Source organism: Symsagittifera roscoffensis, chromosome 9, assembly GCF_963678635.1.
Source record: "Symsagittifera roscoffensis chromosome 9, txSymRosc1.1, whole genome shotgun sequence".
NCBI lineage: Eukaryota > Metazoa > Xenacoelomorpha > Acoela > Convolutidae > Symsagittifera > Symsagittifera roscoffensis.
The window spans coordinates 4,575,020-4,597,734 of record NC_087070.1 but is presented as its reverse complement, the minus strand read 5'-3'; the positions used below and the strand labels follow the sequence as shown (position 1 = coordinate 4,597,734).

The following is a 22,715-nucleotide window of genomic DNA, read 5'->3' as shown; positions in this document are numbered from 1 at the left end:
TGCACTCAGCGAAAAGTGATCTTCTTTGTATTACTCAAACCAACCAGTGTTATCAGTATATTGTTCTCAACATTCATACATTGAATATTACAAAATCGTAAAATTGAGAAATTTGGGCGGAATAAATAAAAAGACCCTTTTCTGTTTTTGCTTTTTCCCGATTACCGTATGTTTCCAAATTGTCCGGACACGACAGCGCCCTATAGTACTTGTTGAGCTAGGGTGAGAAGGGCATTAAATTCTTGAGATGCGAGAGGTGTTCACCCCATAACTGCGCGAAAACCTACCCTGCGTCTGTTGTTCATTTTTTGCAACGTTCTGTTTTTAGCTATCTTTGTCGTTGTTAATATGTTTACTTTGTTGGACATGATGGGATCTCTTTTTAATGCCAAATTGTTGGCAATATTGGTGACCTTGAGCAGTTTAATTGGTCGCAAACTATAGAATTTTAGGAAAATTTTTTGGACATGGTTTTTACGTGTGGAAATCAATGAAAAACAGAAATCTGACGTCAAAAATAGCAGTTTTTGGTTAATTAACTTCGTTCAAATTCGTTGACCGAAAAGATACTCCCAACAATTTGGCATTAACTACATATTACAACCGCACTCGAAATCATGCTGGTCCTCTGCCACTTAGTCAACACAAATGAATCGAGTGCCCAAAAACAACACGAAATATGAACGAATCAAAAAAAAGCAGAATGTTCAAACTAGCCAAAATTACGTCTTTTTTGTTGAAACTCGCAGGATTTTTGTTGATTACATAACTGTTACAAAAAAATTCATAGCGCTTTGAGTTTTTCGGCTGGTTTTATGGTAGTTGGATCTTAGTTCGGCTGGCTTAGGTGTCACTGTATGTAAACACTATAGAGTTTCCTAGAAGATTTGAGCGGTTTTTGGGCGGTTTTTTAAGAAAAACCGCTCAAAACCGTTCAAAGCTGGCGCGGTGTTTTAGAAAAAACCGCACAAAAACCGCTCAAACATCTCATTATGAAGCAAGTTTTTGAGCAAAATCGTCTAAAAAAACCGCTCAAACCGCTCAAATCTTGCTTCAAATTAGGTGCAAAATCTCGACTCGGGATACAAAAGTAACACTACAACAGTATTTGGACAGGATTGTGAAAATGAATTAAATACTAACCGGAAATAAACAGAATATTAGTTTTAGTTAGAAGAGATGACATTCTGAACTTTAAAGATTGCAAAATTCACAAATATAGCCATGTTTGCTCAGTTTGTTATTGAAATGTCAGATACTGTGAACTAATTTTAATGACTGAGTTTCAAGAAAATGGTTAGCAGGATCGCCTTTCTCTTCTTTGGACTCATAGGTAAGCTCAACAACTTCAATTCGGGCAAAAAAGTTCTTATTTTCCGGATCTGGCAAAATTTCTTGAACAGAACGCGTGTTGAGGTTCTAACTTTATGCATCGACCGTCTCGGCCAAAATTTGGCATGTTTCGAATTCTCGGCCAAAATTTACAGAAAAATCGCTTTTGTTCGTAAAGAGCAGAAACAATGTGCCTTACTTAAACGGGCTTTCCATTATCAGTTTATATGTATTTTTTTTATATTTCGTGAATCAGAAAAAATGAATGCTAAAACTCTCCGTCTAAAACAAAAACAATGCACAAGACGTCTGTACAGGGCGGACTCAGGGGGGGGGGGGGGGGTTGGACGCCTTTGTCTCAGGGATTCGACCCCCAGCCGACCCAAAGGGTCCCCTCTTTGAGCTATTTTGAGATATCCATTTTTGGCTGAAAGACCTTAAAATTTTTCTAAAGGGGCCTTTGGCGCCAATACATACTAATTCTAAGAGGGAGCGCGCGCCGAAAAACGCGGTTTTTTGGTCAACATTTTTCAAAAAAGCCTAAAAACTAAAAACGCCTTTTTGGACTGTTTTTTCAGAATTTTGCCTGAGGTGCAGGCATTTTGGTCAAAACATGGACTTTTTTTATGCTTTGTGAGAGTTCAAAAAATCAATTTGGTCTACCTAAAAAAAAGTCAACAAAATTTAGAAAAAATTTAAAAATCGCGCCCCCCTTGAGAAAATTCTAGATCCACTCCTGCGTCTGCACACAAACTTTCCAATTTCCAAAAAGCATAACTACAACAACGGTTCTTATAAAATTCGTATAGAAAGATTATAACTAAGATGAGAATTAAGGTTATAATTATTTTTTGTTTTTTTTCCGACTTTGAAGAAAGTTACGGAATATTTGAGCTAGTGGTGTTTTTTCTTCACACCAATTTTGACTAGCCATTTTTTAACAAAAAATTTAAACCATCTGAAAAGTATTGACTTCCTGAAATTAAATTTAATGATATTTCACCTGTGAGCATTTTTCGAAAGAGCATTTCTCAAGAAGGGGTGCTGGAATATGGTCGACAGTTTGGTAACCTAACATTTCGTGCTACTGAAGCGAAAGCGGATAATTAATCCATTTTAGAATTAGTTTCAAAATGAACTGATGCATTTGATTTGGTCTTTTCATTATTTTTCGATAAGAGAACTAATTCATTTTGACCTTTGCTTAGAGCGTGGGAGATGATTAAAAAACGTTTTTCATGTTTTCTGTATTGAATTGTTTTTTCAAAACGAACACTGCTCCATAATCTTTAAGAAGCAGTCAGAAAAAAGAGCTGGTAGTTTTGCAACCGACTATTTGTTTTAAAATTTCTTCAAATGTACTATGTTTAAACGCGTTTTCGGTGGGAACGTAAAATTGAAAATTGTTCAGAGTTTTGAGAAACGATTACTAAAAAGTTGATTAAAACTTTTTTAAATCAGTCTTCGCAAGAAAATATCTGAAATTACAAGTTTCGACCAATTTTTTGCTTCACCTGAAAGTTTAAATAAGAAAAAAATGTCAGTGCTGATGATTGAATAAAAAAATTTTGAGCTGAAAATTGGCATCACATTTTTGCTAATCATTTCTGGAGCAGAAATATCTTTTTTTACTTGATTTTTCAGATAGGACAAAAAATTCGTCAAAACTTGTAAGTATAAGATTAGTTTTCAAAATATGTGTTCTGAGAGTGTACTAGAGTTTTTACTAGTCGTTTCAGTTTTTTAATAATGCAATTTTCCAATAATTGATCCAGTTTTCCAATAACGCTCAGTCTACGCGTTGGTTCTTTTTAATATAAAAAGCATTCCAAATTTAGTTGAGGCAAACTGCTCGACAGCACATTTTGTGAACATGATAATATTGCATTACTAAGTGCAAATATATCATTTGCAACAGGCAAGTCAATATATAGGGTCCACGAAATAACTTGAAATCTTTCAAAGTTTTATAGCTTAAAAAGCTTGCGTAGAAAAAACCAAGTTTTTGGAAACATTAAAGTTTCCTAGCTATTTTAAAGTTTCATAGCTTAAAAGCTTGCTTACAAAATTGAAACTTTTCGCAAACCAATTTGAACCACAAAACAACATGAAAACTTTCAAAGGTTCGTAGCTTGAATAGCTTGATTGAAATAAATATTCGTGAACCGATTCCTTTTTTTAAATATCATGAAATTTGTCAAAGTTTCATAGCTAAAATAGCTCTCTAAAAAACACTTAGTCATTTGATTATCCAGTTTTCTTTTCAAAAAAACTTTAGTCTAATAAGTTAAGTATGGTTAAATAGGGAAATAATATGACAAATTAGTTTGTTCAAATCATCTAGAATGGTTTTGAAAGCGGGATAGTACGCAGGACTTGAATAATTTTTATTTGAACTAACATCATCAAAAATGAATTCATTTATACGCTCATAAACTAGTCCAAAACTTGATCAAATTGGCAATTTTCCAGCCTCCATAAACTTATCAAATTAAGCTGCGGTTTGAATGCTTTCTTACTTCAGAGGTTAGAAAGTCTAAATCTTCATTGGAAGATTAAAACTTTTGTTGAAACTATCACTTAAATTGCCGTGATACGTCTGTATCATAAACTCGCCCAAGCAAGTTAAAATTTTGTGCTATTTACTTTTAGTCAGAACAAAGTATAATAATAAAAACTTTCTATAAATTAGAATAAATTGTTTGTATGATTAGTGAAAACAAAAGACTGGTCGTGAACCAAAACGAATAACTAAATGTTACGACTGCCCTTTAATCTGTATCGTATAGTTGTTTGTGAATAAAATTAATTAAACAAATTTAAAATATCATTTGTAAAATTTTTGAGTAGAACGAAACAATTACGGCCAGATAGCTTGCTTCAATTCAATTCAGAAAAAATTTGTTATGCGGGATAACTCACCTTGCATTAATAAATTACGTTACTTTTTCAGCAACTTAAAATAAATGTTCACAGCGCACACAAATTAGACCAGAGTTATACCAAATTAGCATTTTACAAACCCCACAACCTCTCAAAAAATATTTGAAGGCAACAAGTTCTTTCAGATTTGAACTCAAGGAGTCGACATTTTCAACGTAGTTTGCAATTTGACCCAATCTAAAAAACCCCAAGCATATATTCCGAATTTTATTTTATAAATTGGAACAAAAACAAAAAATTATCAGATAAAAGAAACAGTGCCAAAAAAGATTGCAATTTGTCCTGTAGAGTTATGCAAAATTATACAATTACAAAAGTATACAATTAGTTACGAACTGACAAAGTTGAGATTGAAACCGATTTGCGTACATTTTTATACAGATAAGGTACTTCATAAAACTTATTGACAATATCCCGTTCACATTCGTAAATTGAACTAGAATAGATATAAAGGGATTCTCAACAATTTTAGTTAAACAAAATTTTAGCTTTTGAGGAGAGAGTTTTTTAAGGGTTTTTCTTAATTTTTGCAAATCTAAAGATTGCCGCGATGATCATTCGTAAAATAAGGCAATACTTTTGAAATTGATCTTCATTACTCATTATTGACGTTCTAGGCGCAGTTTTGTTTACAATAGAATGTATAACTAAAAAACTCGTATTAAAACAAATCAAATTTGAAGCAGATAATTCAATTTTGAGTTACACTCAAAGTTTTCTCAGGCAAACATCAACCCAAAATATTTTGTAGAGCATACGTCATATTTTAATTTCCATTTTTCCATAATGTTTGGTTTTCGAGAAAAACTGAATAAAAACTGTATGTAATCGGTATATTTAGATAAAAAACAATAAAAGTGGATAGAATCAATTTGAATATAAATTCAAATCGCATTTTTAAACTCAAATCCGTATTTAATTGAAATAATAAAAAGCCAACAAAGGGTTTGAAGAGATTAAAATTGATTTTTAGAGTACATTTTTTTGTCAAACATAACTAATTCTGAATCAACGCCATTTGATTTTTTCAGGCTTGTAATACACTATTTGTATCGAAACGTTTTGAATCATTTTCTTGTCAGAACGGTTGGTAAAAACAAATGAGCCAAAAATTAAAGATAACACACTCAAAATATTTGAAAAAGAATAGTTTCAAGTGAGTGCTTTGCATCTAGTAAAAGACAATGCGATCCAATTATGAAAAGCATTTAATTTGGCACAAGATTTTTGAAGTTGAGGAGATAGTTTTTGGAAAAAAACAGGAAAATATCTGCAAATGAGAAAATTCTCATCAACTGTTCTCATCAACATTAGCCGAGATCAAAAAGGATGAAGGGAAGAACTTGATTAAACAAGAGCAAACGATAATTAGGAACTTGGCCAGCCAAAAAAGGATCAAAGCATCACTTCTAGTATACGTACGAAATCCTGAACTTTGTTACCGCCTCCGAATCCGTCTCAGTTTTTTTCCAGAAACTTTGAAGTAACGACAGTATCTTAGAGTTTCTTTGATTATCCGCCCCCTTAAGCACATATGAAAATTTTTGTGGATAAGGCTTGCATCTAATTACTCTGGAATAATGATTTGAAAGTTGACTCACACGACGCCCTGAATGTTTCGACTGCCCTACGGCGTTTTTGAAACAGCTTTTGAAAATTTTTGTTGAAAAAAAAACTGACTTAACTTTCAAGGAAAAAAGGAATTTATTTTAAAAAACTTTTCCCAAACGCTATGCCTAGTGAATTGTCATGTTCTTAGCGTCTAGTTACATAATAATAAGGAAGCGGAGCAAAAGCAGAATGATCTAAGTGCAGAATGGGTGCAAAAGCACAAAAAACATAAAAATTTTGACTTATATTGGTTTATAAGGGCTAATTGATAAAACAATTATTAGAATCGTCAAAAAATACCAAGAAAACGAATGAATTACGCATGAATTGACTAATTTCATTAAGTTTTTTGATTATTTTTTTGTTAAATTCTTGATTAAATTGCTGAAAATATGCATAAATTGTTCGTTGCTTTGCTATTACTGACATTTCTGATAATTATTTTACCGATTAGCTTATAGAAGTTGATATTTATCTATTTTTCTGTTCTTGGACCCATTCTGCTCTTAGACCATTCTCCTTATTGACTGGCCACCAATAATAACATCAAACATCATCCCTCAATAAAGCTTTATTATGTTAGCGGATTGAATGGCCGCTTGCAATTGAGAAGTACGAAATATCTCGCGCGTTAATGGTATTTTTCAAACCCAGATAGCTTTTCAAAAAACAATCACAGCTGAAAATTTTTTCTAAATTTGAGCTTTAGGTATCAGAAATCCCGCTCAAAAATGGTTAAATAAAAATAAATACCCGAGCGCAACTATTCCGTCTTTTTTTTCCAAAGTCGTAACAGTTTTTTCGCCGACTCAAAAAAGATTTAATATGCGGTTACTAATTAAGCATCATACATAAATGAATGAAAATGTATAGTCTAGTAAATTGTCAAACTGTCATTTTGGTCAAAAAACAGATACATTTTAACAGACAAATTTCGTATCCAATTACCATGATATTCATTTTGGATTAATCATCTGAAACTAGGCTTAACTCGCTGCATTCAGATAAGTTTAATTCCCGGGTTGACCTCCATGGAACAAAAATGCTTATCATACAATTCCATAACTAAGTCTGTGAAAAAATACTAATCATACAACTTTCATACATTTTGCTAAAATGGTGTCGTCGAATTTTCGGAAAACTTTTCTCTTGTTTTGGTATAAAAATCGGTGTATCGTACTAAATAAAAAGAAAAACTTTTTGTCAAAAAAAATGCTAATCATACAATTTCCATATAATGAAAATGTATGACTAGCATTTTTTGATGGCGACGACAAACATTTTTCAAAGTATTTTCAAAATTGCCCCCAAAAAATTTTTTGTGTTTTTTTTTCAACCGCAAATTAATTTTCGTACTCAAAAAAAATTGAAAAAAAAAATTTTGCCTGCAAAATTTAATTTTTTGTGTGTATAACGTAGTCTTGGATATACTAATATTAGATTTTTTTTCTTTTCTCTTCATAACTTTTTTCAAAAACGCTAAAAAATCCTCTTTCTTTTGTATGACATGTTTTTGTATGCCTTGATCAATGTCTGGTAATTTACAAATTCAAATTTTAGAAATAATCATCTTTGAAAATTTTCGCCAAAACTTAAAAGTTCGTTACTATCGTTATATTTTTTGTGTGAGACAGAATTTAAATATTTCAGGCTGTTTCTAATGCATTTTTAATGCGAGACGGCCAAACTTTTGGTTACTACGTTTGAGTAACCAAGGCTTATGTCATTTGTGTTTGGTTACGAACACAACGAAAAAAATTTTGAGAAACTGAAATGTAAAATCAGTATTTTTGGTTTATGTAAAAATGCTAGTCATACAATTTCCATATATGAAAAAATACTAATCATTGACCTTTCATGCAATTTTCTGTACTTATGGGATTGCATGAAAAGTGTATGATTAGCATTTTTCCAGATATGAAAATTGTATGACCAGCATTTTTGGTCAACCCGGGTTTGCTGCTAACTTTTGAAAATTTTACATAAAAGCATAAAATTGCGCGCAGGAATTCGAGTAAATCGACTATCTGTCAATCTGAAAGCCCCTAATTTTGTTCTTACATTGAGATCAGGGCTCATTGTCTCGAATGAGATTATAAAATTTTTCAGCGAAAAAAATTTTACGTTGAAATACTAAAATTTGAACGAATAAAAAAACACCGCTTTTGAATGAATATTCAAGCATTTTCCGAAAATTGGAGAAATAGATATGCGCCACTTCAATATCACAAGCACCCGTAAATATATTTTCCCTGCTGATGATTGAAGTAATTAAGAGTCGCAAAAAAATTAACCCATCAAATACAGGCTGCAGTGAAACTAGAAAACATTTCAGCATAAATGAAAAACAAGGATTGACAAGCAAGTGCTGAAATATAAAATGTTTTTTTTTCGGGCAGAGTTTTTCATGGCCCTGAAATAACGAAGCAACTATCTTATCCGGGTAAAGATACAAGGTGCGTGCAATGTATCTTTGCCCAGATGAGCGTGGAAATACCAGTTTTTAAAGTCAGCAAACAACTGTTTCAGGGTCATAGAGTCAGCTCCAATGTCAATATGTGTAGATACAGCTCGTAGGGTAGATTTGAGCTTTTTTGTAGACAAAACGTTATCCTTGGATATGGGAAAGAGAGCAAAATCGGAGTTAGCATTTAAACCATAATTAACTGTATTGATGGTTGAGCTGAATTTTTCTTGGCTGGAAAGATATTGTAAAAATGGAAAAATCCATTTTCGGCCGTCCGCAGGGTTAGTTTTGTGCGGAATGTTTGTAGACCGGAAGTTTACCCATGAGATGAGCGGGAAATTCAGAATATTCAAAAATTTCGGTTTGTTCCGTCGATAAGTTTGAGCGAAATAATTTTTCGAAAGTTTCGAGGACAGTCTTCCGCTGATTCGAAGCGACGCGTAATTCCCATACCTCGAACCAAATGCTTCTTTCCGAGGTTTCATGACAATTTATCCTTTACCTTTTTATCCCAGGCGAAGTTATCCCAGTCAAAATTATCCCTGAAGTAAAAATAGCCCAGGATGATGTAGCCCATGCTAATTAAAATATCCCATCTGAGGAATCGAAACAATTAAAATATCGCAATAGAACAATGAAAGGAATTGAAACCAAGATGCCGAAATTGAACAAACCGATAAAAGCAATGCTAACTTTTGAAAAAGCGCGTGAAATCAAAGCATAAATATATGACTTTCTAAGCTCACTTGGCAATATGGTTAAAGAATATGACTCTTGGTCAAAGGTCAAACGATCGATTCACGGTGGATCAAAGGTTCAGAAGGCAAAATAAAACAATGATTTTTGATGCGTCTGTTTTTAGTATATTTTATTTAATATTTGGGTCTTACCAATTATAGTCCAGCATAATATAGCACAATATTTACTATTTTTCCAAAAACGGGTTTTTTAACCTGCTTTTTTTTCAAAAATTTGAATGCGGTGCAAAATTTTTTCGTCAAAATAGGGTCTTTATAGTGTTCTGGGAATGTTCGGAAAGTCGATTGGGCTGATCAAAAAAAGGCCCCAAAACTTTTTTGAAAATCCGCCTCCCCCCTCGAGAAAATCCTAGATGCGCCCCTGTTGATGGGGCTGGAACTTTTTTTTAATAGTCTGGGGGAGGGGTAAAATGAGAAAGACCCTGTTTTTTATTCGGTTGTGTTTTAGTGACATGGGTCAACTGCACAGAAAAGGGAAAGCAACCAATGGTCTTTAACGACAACCTGTCCCCTACGTGGAGTTCCCTAGTGTTCTATCTTCCGAACGATATCTTCCCCATTGGAATATCATGTGCAAAATTCAGGTACAAGAGGATCTGGGATAGAAATTGGAGACCCAAATTTAAAGTCATCACTTTTTAAGTGTTTTAGGGCGGAATGACGTTAACTTGATACTTAATTGGAATTTTCAACCAAGTATTTTCCACGCAGCACTAAGCAATTTTAATCCAAAACAAACATCTTAACTTTGTATATTTAGATGGAATGGGGATGTCAATTTAATCCGAAATCGGAGCTGAAAACGGGTCGTTTTCCGTATTCCATACGAAACTCATCAGCGCATCAATTTCTGATTGAATGAGTTTCTCAAATTATGCGTCTGGGGCGCATTCAATCTCAACCAATCAGATTTGAGCTACTTTTTTTCTGCTTTCAATTTTAAGAACTCAAAGTTGGGCCGAATAAATAAAAACCGGATCTACTTAACAATCTCCCCCCCCCCCCCCTTTCAAGAAGGGGGGGGGGATTCTTTAGTAGATACAATGGGGGGGGGGGGGGGGGGGGGGGAGATTGTTAAGTTAAGTAGATCCCCAGGGATCTACTTAACAATCCCCCCCCCCCTTTCACGAAAGGGGAGGGGGAGGGATTCTTTAGTAGATACAATAGGGGGGGGGGAGATTATTAAGTAGATCCTAGTAAAAACCTAATAAAACTAGAAAAAACTGACCCAAAACCGAGCATCAAAAAAGATATTATTTCAGTGAAAGATCTGATATCCTCGTATGATGATAAATCGACAATAGAACGAAGCTATTGGTTGACTGCATGTAGCAAAAACTCTTGGGTCCGCAACTAGCTCAAACAAGTTTAAGAAAATTGATTTCTTTTTCTTGAAATTATCAGTTTTCGTTTCATTTTTTGGTCTTTTCCTGGAAGAGGATACTAGTGACTCGCAAATTAACACTTAACATCTTAAAATCTTCCACCCCAGCATTTAATTTGGATTGATGAAACTTGGGATCTACTTAACAATTGACCCCCCCCCCTTTCAGGAAACCGGGGCAATTGTTAAGTAGATTAAATTGTCGAGTTTTTGGCCAATCAGATTGCAGCAAAATTCGAATTTTAAATGCAACTCGCATCCAGTTTCAAGCGTTAATAATCGATTATATTACAATTTTAGTACCAGTCTCACTATAATTGAGAAACAATCAATTTTAATCAATTAATAATCGATTATAATCTCTCTTTTTAAATTCAAATTATAATTAATTATAATCCATTATATTCCATTATAATCGATTATTTATTCGTCTATTTTTTGATACAATTATAATCGATTATAATTGATTATAATCCATTATTTTTATTCAAATTTCTATTTTATTAGTTTTGCACAAAAATCCATTATAATTGATTATAATTGATTATAATCCCTTTTGTTTGTCCATTTTTGTCTTCGAAGTTGCATCTAAATTGCTTATATTTTATGCTTTTTGTGTACGTTGGTTCCTATGAAAAATGAGAAAAATGTTTTTAAAGTTTTCCAATTAGTTCAAATTTATAAGTTTTTTTTTCATTTCTTCCCCATTAGAGTTGTTTTGTGATGCATATTTTAAGCTTTTTGAAACACCAAAACATCAGCAGATTGATTTAGTTCCATGATTGATTCGGAAGATTTATTTTTCATCTACCGCGAGAACTTTTCCACTCATATGAAAGGATATCTATGAAACTTTTGTTTCGTGGTATAACTTTGTTTTCAGATGAACCAAAGTGTTCAAGAGATCTCTCTTTCAGAGTTTTTTTATTGACACAAAAAATAACCCATAGATAAATTTCGAATATGAGAAAATTTCGGCAAAATAATAGATTATAATCGATTATAATCGATTATAATTGATTTTAAGGGTTTTTAGTAAGAACTAAAATCAATTATAATCGATTATAAAAGATAATAATCTCTTCGAAAATATCACGATTATAATCAATTATAAATCCCTTAAAGACCTAATTTTGGTAATTATAATCGATTATAATTGTCAAAAAATCATCATAATAATCCGTTATAATCGATTATTTACGCCTAAACTTGGATGCGGGAACGCTCTTGTGCTAATTTACCGCTTTTATTTATAGGGATGGCAATTATTTAGTAGATACCAAAGGAAGGGCGGTTGTTAAGTAGATCCGACATTTGTTTAGCGCTGCGTACAAAAATGCTGGGGAGGGGGGGGGGGGGTAACTTGGTCTGATATAAAGTTTGAATCACCAGCCATTTGGTCATTTGAGCCTCCCGCAATGTGACGTGACTCAAAGACTATAAATTCACTCTGTTTTTTGTCTCGAAACGGAATTTTTCAGAAACGTTCATTTTGATCAATTGACATTATACATTTATCGTATTTTTATCACATGAGCTTAATTATTTAGTAACTTCTACTGTCTCAGTGGTTATCACACGGGTAATGTTGACGAGGTGATATCACAGACTGCGATCAGCAGAGAGGTTAATGTCGGCAATAGTCGCGTAGCAGTTCTGGCGTCCCAGTTCGAAACTCTGATCAACATGCATTGGAAACTTATCAACATGTTCGACATATTTGAGGACAGCAAAGGTTATTTTCTTACTACGCATTAATTATATTGACATAAGTTGCGTGAAAAACAGTTGAAATTCACAAATTTTCTATATCCGATTTGCTCACCATAAAAATAAATGCGCCATATACATGTATCTAAGATTTCTATCAAGAATCACTAACCATGTCTTTCGAAAAAAATGCAGAATTAATAAAAATTGCTTTTCAACCAAATTATTATTTTCTTGAAAATAGTCAGTTTTTTCTACTTATTCTGATTAAATTATTCGCGCTCAAATTTGGTGTTCGTGGTCTGAGTTTGTTTTATGTTCAAATTTAATTCAATTTCATACGCAAAAAGGAAGACAAAATCAAGCTCCCACGTGGGCTTTGAACTGAATGCACACTGTTTTGTTATTGCTTTTCGTTTTTGTTCCGACTTTCCTAACGAAAATAACGGAATATTTGTGCTCGGGATGGGTTTTTTTTTCTTCAGACAAATTTCGACTTTTTAACTAGCCATTTTTGACGTTTTTTTTATCATTCAAAATTTTTTGTTGTCCTGAGCTTCAATTTGAAAAGATAATTTACCTGTGATCATTTTTCGTAAAGTTATTGGGGTTTAAAGATTGCCAATTTGGCCAATGTGGGACAATTAACGGGCGATATATTTCCCGCTATTAACGCGTAAGCGGAGCTTTAAGCTGTCTTAGAAATCGTTCCAAATTGTTTGAAGGTAGCTTATTTGCCATTATTGATTTGTTATTAGGAACGAAATCTATCACTTTGTGCTTTATATGGCGTGTGAGGAGATTATTTTCACAAAACAGTTCAAATTAAAAAAAAAAAGTTTTTATTTATCACATTTAATTTTTTCATGTTGTTACTGCTCCATAGACCTTGAGAGGCAGTCGGAAAATTCAAGGCTTCGCCCTGATACGAGCAGTTTTGTTGGGTTTTAGGTTTTCTTCTGTTTATGTGTCATTCAAATTGTTTGTTTGTCTATGATTTTAATGTTAATTTGATAAGTTGAATGATTTGATGTTAATGTCAATCTTTGGATTTTTTCCCTCCGCAAAATACACTTTTCCAATAAATCACATTGCTAACGTTTGTACTCAGAGTGCTTCAATTGTTTTGAATTCTGGAAATCCTTCCTGTTATGCTACGAAACATTCCGAGTTTTATGTATAAATGTTGCTTCAAGTTTTTTTTTGTTTTGAATATGATTGTTAAGTGTTTATTACTAACCAATCTTTTCCATAACAAATTTTTTTATTCATAAGTGCAAAATCACTTTCAAAGAATGCAGAATAATTTTGATCTCCCACAAATCGCTTTCACAGTATTTTTTATTTCGATTTTCGAAAAAACTGAGGATTATATATGCTTGGGTCGGTTTTTTTATTTAAAATTATTGCCCCTTGGCACATATTTACAGCGCAGACACCACTATACTAACCTGAGGCTGTAGCGCGGTTTAATTTTTGCTTGGCGAATTATATAGCATTGCACATATGTTCGGAATTGAATTGAGCTAAGCTAATTGCTCTAACTATATCTACAGGGTCTTTCAGTTAGAATGGTTCTTTTGAAACGTCTATAACTTTTAAATGGAACATTGGATTTAACTGATTTTTTTACATTTATTATATAACTGATTAAGATTTTTGAACACGTACATAAGAGTTATAAGATTTTTGAACACGTGGGAAAGTTTACAGCGGGAAACTCACACGTGTAACAAAACATGTTCACACAGGCTCGGTAAGCATATGCAGTTAGTCTTTTCTACCGTGTTTGAATATTCACTATGCTTTTTACTGTTGAGCAAAAGAAACACATTATTAGCTTATTTGCAAGACTTGACAATCCAACCTTATTACGCCGGCAATATACCCAAGACTTCAATATCACACCTCTTGAAAGCACAAGATTGAAAGATCATCATTTTTCTCGTGTATGGGGAAAATTTCAAGAGGATTATCTAGCACCCATGCGACTTCCAATCGCAAAGGAATAACGCAAGATACCAATGCTACAAACAGGGTTAAAGCTGACTTCCGAAGAAACCCTACCCACTCAATCAGTAAAGCCGCAGCGAACCTTGGATACTCAAAAACAACAACATGGAAGATCACGAAAGAGCTAAAATTAAAGCCATTTAAGATTATTAAATCCTTGAAAATATCCCCAGTCAATTACCAAATGCGACACACTTTTTGCCTTTTGTTCATCAATATGCTCATTTTGACAACCAATTTTGCCTCGAATGTCATCTTCTCCGATAAAATTGGTGGGTTATGGACTCTGTTCCAAAGTCTCAGAACCGGAGACACTGGGCCCTTGTAAATCCCCGAGAAATATTGGAGTGCAAATATCTAGGCAAGAAAAAGACTATAAGCTGGGTGGGGGTGCTTAAAGGTACTTTATTGAGCCCATTCTGGTTCGTTGATGCAAGAGACAATCCGGTCACTTTGAACCAGGAGACGTATCTTGACATGTTGAAGTCTAAACACTGGCCAATTCTTCTGACACTCCGCGATCTTCGGCGCCTGTGGTTTATGCAGGAAGGTGCAACGTGCCACTACACAGTGAGAGTCCTCACATGGCTCCACTCAAAATTTGAGGTTTATAAGCAGGAGGAGTGCGATTCCTTGGCCACCCCAAAGCCCGGACTTGAATCCATTGGATTTTTTGGCTATGGGGTCATTTGGGTAAAATGATATCTGATGCCCACCCCTAGACAGTCCCAAATCTTATGCAAACTGTGGAGAATGCTTGTGGAACAAAAACTCCGACGCAGGGAGTGAAAGCAGAAACAAATTTTGAGAAGCGGTTACATCTTTGTATTCAAGAAAATGGCGGGTATTTCCAGCAGTTATTATAACTCTTATGTACGTGTTCAAAATCTTAATCTGTTATATAATAAATGTAAAAAGCATCAGTTAAATCCAATGTTCCGTTTAAAAGTTATAGACGTTTCAAAAAAATTCATTCTACCTGAAAGACCCTGTATATACAATTAAAGTTTTAACAACCTAAGATTTGACATTACTGCCTCAAAGGGCAGCTGGAATATTCAGGGTTTTGCCCTAACTGGAAAGTTTTGTAAAGATATACTGAGACCTAAGAATGTAGAGTCAGATTAAGATCGGTGTTGGTCTAAGAAACTGCAGTAAACTATCCAGCCGAAAATAAGATAACTTGACGACCAGATGGCGTGCCTAACCTGAAAATACTCTCTGAGTTAGTTCTAAAAATTTCAAAATCTCAATTAATCTCCACGGGTGTTTCAAGTGGGATCGTTTTTCGAAAAAATATGGGGGTTTGAAAAGTTCCAATTAGGCTAACTTGGGACCAGTCATTCACAAAATTTTTTGTGCTATTAGTGCGTGGGCGGTTATTTAATCCGCGCATAAGTAAATCCAAAATGAATTAAAACGAGATGATCAAAATATCGATTTTTTTAAAAATTAATATTGAAATTATACAATTTTTTGAAATTGATGGTTTGCAAAACTATTTCAAAGACGTTCAAAAGCAGTCGGAAGTTAGGCTTTGCCTTGTTACGAGCAATGTTGTTCATTTTTTTCTGAGTGTGTGGCGAATCATAAAAGTAAGGTTTATACAATTGTGTACTTCAGTGCCATTGCTAATGTCATGCAAAATTCAACATTGGTTCGAGGGCAACAAGCAGAAACTTCCAAAAAAATATTTATTGGAAGATTTATTTTTGGCGTGGTTGCTTGGTTCAGAACGTTTTCGAAATTTTAACTATTCTATTTTGACAAGTTTGTTTAAGTTTCACTGAAAAGCTTGCTTAACACTTTGTTTTCTTCTGAAAAAAAAAACTCAATTGGTTCAATTACTGCGTAGCATTTATTGTTGATTTTTGGCAGTGAAAATATGTTGTGATTGCTCACTTTGCAACCGATGATGCGCGGCAGCCATGTATCACTCTGCGAAAAACAAACCAAAATCATGGGGAGGGGATTTTTGGTGCCTCGATAGAGTTCTTTCAGTTGACCGTAGGTGGCAAAAAGCATGTGCTTGATTACATGCGCTTTCGGGTCGCAAAGAGTGGTATCCGTGGTCTTACTGGCTTAAATGGGTTCTGATTACTGTATAATCAAGACAAGACATAGATACTAATTTTTTTGAGGGGAGCGAGCAAAAAAAACGCGCTTTTTTGATCAGCATTTTATGGCATGTTTTCTTTTCCACAAATTTCACTGCGGCGCAAAAAATTTGGTCGAAGACGGTTTTTTGTTAGGATTTGGGAGAGCTCAAAAAATCAAAAAAAAGTTCGGTAAATATTTCAAAAATATTTTGATAATCCCCCTACCCAAAAAAATCGCAGATCCGCTCCTGGGTAGTGTTTTTTGTAACTGAAACAATGTCTCTTAATTCTCTCCTCACCTATTATTACGAGCTAGCAACACTATGTGCGCCGGACAAAACGCTTGCTAGGAATAAAGGGGCCTTTCTACTTTCTAACTTAGAAAATAAATCTAAACTTCGCTGAGAAATATTTTATTAGAAAAGAAGTTAGTATGAATTGACTGCAAGTTGCCTTTTAACTCAATATTTATTTTAACGGTGAGATTAGAGATATTTTTACTGAGAATTGATATTATTTTAGAGAATGGTTGGGGTGGTTGATGAGAGTGGTGTTGGTGTTCGAAGAGATATTGTTAGGAGTTGATGGTGTTAGAAGAGAAATAGTTGGGAATGAATTCCCGTTGTTTTGAGCTTCTATTTATACTTAGATGGGTAATCGTACCACTTTTCGTATCAAATGGGAAATTACTTCTTAACTTCGTATTCTCTATTCGGGTATTCGTATTTTACGAGAAGAATGTTTCGTATGCTCGTATTTTACGAGAAGAATCGTTATTATTCGCATTGAACGAGAATAGTCGTTTTATTTCTCAATGTTTAAAACGTTATACGAATTATTCCAATAGCATTTCCCTTCCTTTTGCAAAGGAATAAAAACACATTTATTTTGTGGTGGCGGCGGCGTCACATTTTGTGAGCGCAATAAAATGATCCATGTTTCTGTTTCTATTTGAAATCAGAACATATCCATCCTCCTATTTGGTGAAGAAAAAAACTAAAACTTTCATTTTTACCCTGCTATTCAGGTGGGGTAATTGTTGATCGATCAAAGCTATTTGCTTTCAACCTCATGAAGTTTGTTCAATAGTTTGTTGGTATTTTAGGTAGCAGATGTTTTTGAAGACCTAATCTTTTGAGTCAGGCTTGAATGAATATAAATACAACAGTTACATTTAGAAATCAAAATAGAGTTTACACAACCAAGAGATTTAATTATAAAATTAAATACATCAAAATTATTTGTTTCTCAAAAGTTTGAAGGTTAGTTTAATATTATCATTCCTCGAACATTCTTTTCTCGAAGTTTCCTTTTCTTCCTGAAGTATGTGAAGTGGTTGTCCGTATGCGTAATAAGGGGAGGACTGGTTCATACAAAAGGGTGTATTTTTTTGTTTTTTTTTAATAAAAATCAAAATTGTTGGAAAAGACAAAATAGTAGCTATACTTCATAGCTAAATAAAATGAAAGGATAAATTTTTTAATGAAAGGATAAATTTATATAATTTTCCTTCCAACCGGGCCATAAGTTGGTAGTTTTTTTTTTGTTTTCAAATTGTGCATTTGCTTTTTCAGCTTCCGGATTTGATGGGTTTCGTCTATATGACTACGCTGAATTTGTTCAGTATAGACATCTAACTGGGGGATTTGTAATTTTGCTGTCAGATATTTGGCTGGGACATAGATTTTTTGATACTCAAGAAGGGAATTAGTTATGGGGTACATTTTTTATGGGGTGATAGGCTTCTAATTTAAAACGATTGATTAATGGATTCAAAGCATAATTGAGATCCATATCGAAGCCGGGATTACTGTTAGAATTTATGTACCGTTCCCTTTCTAATGAATATGTAATTTAGTATTTAATTCAGTGGGTTTAAAGGCTGTCGCCTAATGGTCACTGGATATTGAGAAATTGATACCGGCGCATTTGCCGTTAGTATCTTATATGGTCTCACAATCTGGGTTCGCTTTTTAATTCGAGAATTCGAGGGAGCCAGGGGTATTTTGAAATCAGGGGGGAAACTTTTAGGGGTGGTGGCTTTGAGGCTGTAGCTATTGGGACAGCTGAATTGATTTGAAGTAGTGGCTCAACGAAGGATCGTGTTGAGGTCGGCGTTGCAGTGGGAGTCATAGTAGTAGAAACAGTTGGTTGTTGAGTTAGTGCTGAAAGTTGTGATTCCAGCGGATCAGTTGGTGGCAGAAGTGAGAGAAGATCCTCAAAACCTCTCAAGTCGTCATCAAGTGTTGCGTCCATAGTTAAATCTGTTGGTATATCCTAGAACAGTAGAAATATTTTATTAGACTGCGTTTTGTTTGGGTGATCCAAGTTTTGAGTTCTTCTCTCAAAACTTGTTGACTGGATGTGAGGATACATGCGATCCTGGTTTATTTTATCAATTTCCTCTAAGAGAAGGGCTTGTATTTTTTGATCACATTCTTGTTCTATTTTTTCAATTTGCTCATCTTGAGTGAAAATTGAGGTCACTATAGAAGTGAAAAGTATATTATACGAGGCGGCAAGCAATACTTTGCCAAAATTTAGTGAGCGGCCGGTAATTTTGTGAACATGCATAGCCTTTATTATGAATACTAGTCAATCTAGTATGAATTTCACAAATAGAAAAGATGCGAAGACTATTCCGCATTTTTCTAAATAGTATTGTACTCTCCCGAATATACGGGTGTATTCGCTTTTCCAAAAGTTTGGAGAGATGAGATAGTCCAAATATATTGTTTGAGAAGAGCCTAGTGGGCTATATGAGTCCGTGAAAAGAAATTTATGAGCGTTTGGAAAGGACCTGGATACTTTTTGCAGTATTACTTTCATCTCTGAATTATCGAAGTCATATTCCAAAATTTTTACATTTGCGCATATGTGTAGATTGAAGCGCCTTGGCTAGAGGCTAAAGAACGCTTAATCTGTTGAACTATCTCTTTTGGCTTAAAGAGATATGGTCCTGTAACCCTTTTAATTTGGGGGGTTAATTCAATCCAGAACATATCATCATCAACATCTAGTTGAAAGAGATTTAAATGTTTGTCGGAACAGTCTTGTAGATCTGCCGACTGAAAAGTTTGTCGCGTAATTGAATTGACAAATCGAATATTTTCCTTATACTTAATGGGAATGCGATTAAAGCATTCATCCATTAATTGCAAGGGTGAATGAAATTTCGGACAATGGTAGAGCCAGGCAACATTGCCATTGGTCTCTAACCACATAGAGCGGTTCTGAGTTAAAATGTAGCCAGCCAAACGTGGGCTTTCAAGTGAAAGCATTAGGGTATTTAATATTGAGGAGCGTTCTAGCTCACATTGATTTTGCAGAAGGGCTAACTCGGCCGTTCTGAGCATGTAGAAGCTATTAAAAAGAATATAGTCCAATTTGGTTCCTATATGAGCTTCGTAGTCAATTTGACTAGTTAAGAATTTGAGTGGCGGCAAATCATCACTTATTGTGAGAAAAATAGAGTTTGGTTGGCCGGCATTTTGAGTAGTTCCCGTTTCTGGGGTTGGTTCAATAGTTTGTTGGTATTTTAGGTAGCAGATGTTTTTGAAGACCTAATCTTTTGAGTCAGGCTTGAATGAATATAAATACAACAGTTAAATTTAGAAATCAAAATAGAGTTTACACAACCAAGAGATTTAATTATAAAATTAAATACATCAAAATTATTTGTTTCTCAAAAGTTTGAAGGTTAGTTTAATATTATCATTCCTCGAACATTCTTTTCTCGAAGTTTCCTTTTCTTCCTGAAGTATGTGAAGTGGTTGTCCGTATGCGTAATAAGGGGAGGACTGGTTCATACAAAAGGGTGTATTTTTTTGTTTTTTTTAAATAAAAATCAAAATTGTTGGAAAAGACAAAATAGTAGCTATACTTCATAGCTAAATAAAATGAAAGGATAAATTTTTTAATGAAAGGATAAATTTATATAATTTTCCTTCCAACCGGGCCATAAGTTGGTAGTTTTTTTTTGTTTTCAAATTGTGCATTTGCTTTTTCAGCTTCCGGATTTGATGGGTTTCGTGTATATGACTACGCTGATTTTGTTCAGTATAGACATCTAACTGGGGGATTTGTAATTTTGCTGTCAGATATTTGGCTGGGACATAGATTTTTTGATACTCAAGAAGGGAATTAGTTATGGGGTACATTTTTTATGGGGTGATAGGCTTCTAATTTAAAACGATTGATTAATGGATTCAAAGCATAATTGAGATCCATCTCGAAGCCGGGATTACTGTTAGAATTTATGTACCGTTACCTTTCTAATGAATATGTAATTTAGTATTTAATTCAGTGGGTTTAAAGGCTGTCGCCTAATGGTCACTGGATATTGAGAAATTGATACCGGCGCATTTGCCGTTAGTATCTTATATGGTCTTACAATCTGGGTTCGCTTTTTAATTCGAGAATTCGAGGGAGCCAGGGGTATTTTGAAATCAGGGGGGAAACTTTTAGGGGTGGTGGCTTTGAGGCTGTAGCTATTGGGACAGCTGAATTGATTTGAAGTAGTGGCTCAACGAAGGATCGTGTTGAGGTCGGCGTTGCAGTGGGAGTCATAGTAGTAGAAACAGTTGGTTGTTGAGTTAGTGCTGAAAGTTGTGAATCCAGCGGATCAGTTGGTGGCAGAAGTGAGAGAAGATCCTCAAAACCTCTCAAGTCGTCATCAAGTGTTGCGTCCATAGTTAAATCTGTTGGTATATCCTAGAACAGTAGAAATATTTTATTAGACTGCGTTTTGTTTGGGTGATCCAAGTTTTGAGTTCTTCTCTCAAAACTTGTTGACTGGATGTGAGGATACATGCGATCCTGGTTTATTTTATCAATTTCCTCTAAGAGAAGGGCTTGTATTTTTTGATCACATTCTTGTTCTATTTTTTCAATTTGCTCATCTTGAGTGAAAATTGAGGTCACTATAGAAGTGAAAAGTATATTATACGAGGCGGCAAGCAATACTTTGCCAAAGTGTAGTGAGCGGCCGGTGATTTTGTGAACATGCATAGCCTTTATTATGAATACTAGTCAATCTAGTATGAATTTCACAAATAGAAAAGATGCGAAGACTATTCCGCATTTTTCTAAATAGTATTGTACTCTCCCGAATATACGGGTGTATTCGCTTTTCCAAAAGTTTGGAGAGATGAGATAGTCCAAATATATTGTTTGAGAAGAGCCTAGTGGGCTATATGAGTCCGTGAAAAGAAATTTATGAGCGTTTGGAAAGGACCTGGATACTTTTTGCAGTATTACTTTCATCTCTGAATTATCGAAGTCATATTCCAAAATTTTTACATTTGCGCATATGTGTAGATTGAAGCGCCTTGGCTAGAGGCTAAAGAACGCTTAATCTGTTGAACTATCTCTTTTGGCTTAAAGAGATATGGTCCTGTAACCCTTTTAATTTGGGGGGTTAATTCAATCCAGAACATATCATCATCAACATCTAGTTGAAAGAGATTTAAATGTTTGTCGGAACAGTCTTGTAGATCTGCCGACTGAAAAGTTTGTCGCGTAATTGAATCGACAAATCGAATATTTTCCTTATACATAATGGGAATGCGATTAAAGCATTCATCCATTAATTGCAAGGGTGAATGAAATTTCGGACAATGGTAGAGCCAGGCAACATTGCCATTGGTCTCTAACAACATAGAGCGGTTCTGAGTTAAAATGTAGCCAGCCAAACGTGGGCTTTCAAGTGAAAACATTAGGGTATTTAATATTGAGGAGCGTTCTAGCTCACATTGATTTTGCAGAAGGGCTAACTCGGCCGTTCTGAGCATGTAGAAGCTATTAAAAAGAATATAGTCCAATTTGGTTCCTATATGAGCTTCGTAGTCAATTTGACTAGTTAAGAATTTGAGTGGCGGCAAATCATCACTTATTGTGAGAAAAATAGAGTTTGGTTGGCCGGCATTTTGAGTAGTTCCCGTTTCTGGGGTTGGTTTAATCGTTTGATCGGCAGATAAATGGAGATCAGTAGTGATAATAATTTGTCGAGCGTCGATACCACTCGAATCAAAAGAATCGCAGAACCAACGCATTGATTGGTGTTTGATTCGACACATTGTCGCATTTACTTTTGTGCTGATAAAGAGTTACATAAGCATGGGTTACTTTAATATTTTCTGGTTGGACTTTGCAAGGTGCTGCTTTATTTAGAGAGAACATTTTGTTAGAAGTCATTAGTTGACAACCAAAATGAGCAACCCGAAGATTATTTGCAGTATTTGCATACAATTGTTCTTTCGGATCAATAGCTGAGGTTTGACTTGAAAATATTATTAGAGTTGAAAAACTAACCAAATAAACTTTTTGCAAATTTAATTTTTGGTGGTGAATGATAGCAAAAGAATTTTTAAACGTACTCACTTTAAGCATTTCCTCGA

General features: G+C 34.4%; 1 protein-coding gene across 2 annotated transcripts in view; it reads left to right on the top strand.

Moving 5' to 3' along the window:
* The first annotated feature begins 1,222 nt into the window (after positions 1–1,222).
* The window catches only part of LOC134854097 (golgin subfamily A member 6-like protein 25), a 68,792-nt gene continuing 47,299 nt past the window's right edge, over positions 1,223–22,715 (top strand). Inside the window, exons 1-3 of one of the 2 annotated variants that reach the window (XM_063870203.1) lie at positions 1,223–1,333; positions 9,560–9,695; positions 12,046–12,230. In XM_063870203.1, coding sequence (XP_063726273.1) covers positions 1,294–1,333; positions 9,560–9,695; positions 12,046–12,230 — 361 coding nt within the window. In that variant the 5' untranslated portion in view covers positions 1,223–1,293. Of the gene's footprint in view, positions 1,334–9,559; positions 9,696–12,045; positions 12,231–22,715 lie in introns of those variants that run through there. The other variant, XM_063870205.1, reaches the window with a different exon arrangement.